This window comes from Pyrus communis, chromosome 14 (genome assembly GCF_963583255.1).
Source record: "Pyrus communis chromosome 14, drPyrComm1.1, whole genome shotgun sequence".
NCBI lineage: Eukaryota > Viridiplantae > Streptophyta > Magnoliopsida > Rosales > Rosaceae > Pyrus > Pyrus communis.
Window position 1 is genome coordinate 12,413,295 of NC_084816.1, and position 2,711 is coordinate 12,416,005.

The following is a 2,711-nucleotide window of genomic DNA, read 5'->3' on the forward strand; positions in this document are numbered from 1 at the left end:
TAATGACATTTTATTATACATACTAATGACCATACTTTGACCCTAAGATTACTCGCGCTATGATATTACCAACGACATTTTATTATACATACTAATGACCATACTTTGACCCTAAGATTACTTAATCATACTCCTCGTACATTAAGAGGTACCTTTGAAGTTTGCAAATGTTACGGCCCAATTAGAAAATGTTCAAAGTACATAAGTGATATAATGTGATCGACATTTGAAAAGTAGATTTTAAAATATGAGGTGCTCAAGTCGTCCACTGCTTCGGTGATCCATCCATAGCTGACTAGCCATTTGACACTCCCGCAGCATCAACAGTTGAGGGAGATAGATCGCATACAGGTGGTAAGCAAATTTAGTGTTTAACATAAAAGATCTCATGCCAACAAGATAAATAGGTCGCAAATGAAACTTCTCCACTACTCGAGTTTGAAGCCCTTCTCTTATAGGTTGAAGAAGCGAGAAGTAAAAGTATATTATTTTAAACTTTCAATATATAGTGAATTTTATTAAAATTATTTTATTATTTTTCAACATAATCAAATAATCTTAATTATTTTTTTATTATGTATACTCAAATCTATTGAGTCGGTCTGGTAAGCTTGAGCTTTGGTTAAGTCAATAAGAACATGCTATGTAAATAATATACAAATAATTGTCAAAGAACTAAAAATGAATACGTGAAACCAAACACTCCCCCCGATTCCCTCCCAAAATCAATACAATAATCCACCAACTTAATAAATAAATAACCAAATTCTACAATAAAAACATAAAGAATAAACCAACTAGCACACATTATTTTGTTGGGGATGGGAACACAATATTTAAATCTTATTTAATTTTAATTTTTGGTCGAAGAAATCTTATTTAATGTAAAAACTGAAATTAAAATGAAATGAAATTAAGGAAGGTATGAAACACGCTTGTGTTCCAACTCCAAAATATTAAATTACACAAATTTAATCAAAGAGAAGATTTGCCTGCACCTTCACTGCAACTAGTTAATTAATATTAAACTAATTAATTAAGACTCAAAGCTTGAAAACAGTTATTTGACCATTCAGCTATGGCTTACTCCCCACTGTGAAGTATAAACCCAACCCTTCACACCCTTCCTTCCTTGTCACCCACTCAACGCACAACTCTAAAAAACAACCTCAAAACCTTCCGCTCCAAGCCTCCCATCACAATGAGCTTTTCAGTTGTAACAACATCGGCCGTCGATCAGGGCGACGGAGCTTCAATCTCCGCCATCCATCCCGACATCATCACTGCTCACATCCTTACCCGCCTCGACGGCCAGACCTTGGCTGCCGCGGCCTGCGCTTCCTCCGAATTACGCGCCTTCTCCGCCGAAGAAAAACTCTGGCGGGACGTCAGCACCTCCACTTGGCCTTCCATCACCGATCCACGTGTCGAGGACCTCATTTCCACTTTCCCTGCCGGTCACCGCTCATTCTTCTCCGACTCTTTCCCGCTCCTCGACCACTCCCCCTCCCAATACAATCTCAGGTGTTCGTCTCCCACCGCGGAGTTAATCTCGGCCGTCGATATTTTTTACAAAGACCAGCTCATTTTCTCGAAAGTTGAAGAGTCCGAAACCGAGTCCGGGTGGTTCCTCTTCTCGCCCTTCCGAGTTGAATTACTTGACAGGAAAGAAACCGTCCCAATACCAATCCGACATGTCGGGGAAGACCAAAAGTCGTTGAAGCACTTGGAGGACAACTTGAGCCTGAGCTGGATCGTGATCGACCCGGCCCGGAAACGGGCGGCGAACTTGTCGAGCCGGAGGGCGGTGACGGTGCAGCGGCACTGGCTAACGGGGGAGATACAGCTGCGCTTCGCGACGATTTTGGCGAGGGAGAAGAAGGGGGAGTATGTACAGTGTGGGATGGTGGTCACGTGCAAGGGAAGCGAAGGAGGGGAGCTGCATGTGAGAGAGGTGAGCATGCAGGTGGAGGGAATGGAGGGGAACCACTTGAACGGCAGGGAGAGTTTGGTAATTTTGCAGAGAGCAATCGAGGGAGGGATGAGGAGGAAGGAGGTAAACGGGAAGGCGAGGTTCGATGAATACTTGGAGATGAAGAGAGAGAGGAGAGAGAGAAAGGAGAGGAGAGAGAATGCCTTGGACATGATCTGCATTACTGCTGGGGTTACTATTTTCTTGGCGTTCTGGTCATTTGTCTTGTTCAGATAAACAATAATGAACCCAGAAACGGAAACAGAATGGTTTTATTTAATTTACAGTTAATTACACATTTTAATTAATTAATTCTTTAAACCAAAGTATATAGAAAAGTTCATACAAAGAAGCAAAATGGATATTTGTAATTAACTTTTTATCACAAATCTTGGCTCTTTTGAGTGTGTTTATATATATATATATATGTTTTTGTACGTGCTGTGTGTAAAAGAAGCCGAAATGTAATACACATGTTTATATAATCAAATTACAATTTTTTTTAATACAATCAAATTACAAATATTAGGATGACAGAATACATAATCAAATCAATATACTTACAACACAAAGTTCTCTCTCTCTCTCTCTCAAATTACAAATCTTAGAATGACAGAATACAAAATCAAATCAATATAGTTACATCACAAAGTACTCTCTCTCTCTCTCTCTCTCTTCTCTCTCTCTCTCTCTCTCTCTCTCTCTCTCTCTCTCTCTCTCTCTCTCTCTCTCTCTCTCT

The 2,711-nt window shown here is 40.1% G+C and overlaps 1 protein-coding gene across 1 annotated transcript; it reads left to right on the top strand.

Annotated features, from left to right (window-relative positions):
* Positions 1 to 1,153: 1,153 nt before the first annotated feature.
* On the top strand, positions 1,154 to 2,355 carry LOC137714217 (F-box protein At2g27310-like). Its single transcript, XM_068453482.1, has one exon. The coding sequence runs from the start codon at positions 1,202 to 1,204 to the stop codon at positions 2,207 to 2,209; it is 1,008 nt and encodes a 335-aa protein (XP_068309583.1). The 5' UTR covers positions 1,154 to 1,201; the 3' UTR covers positions 2,210 to 2,355.
* The last annotated feature ends 356 nt before the right edge of the window (positions 2,356 to 2,711 follow it).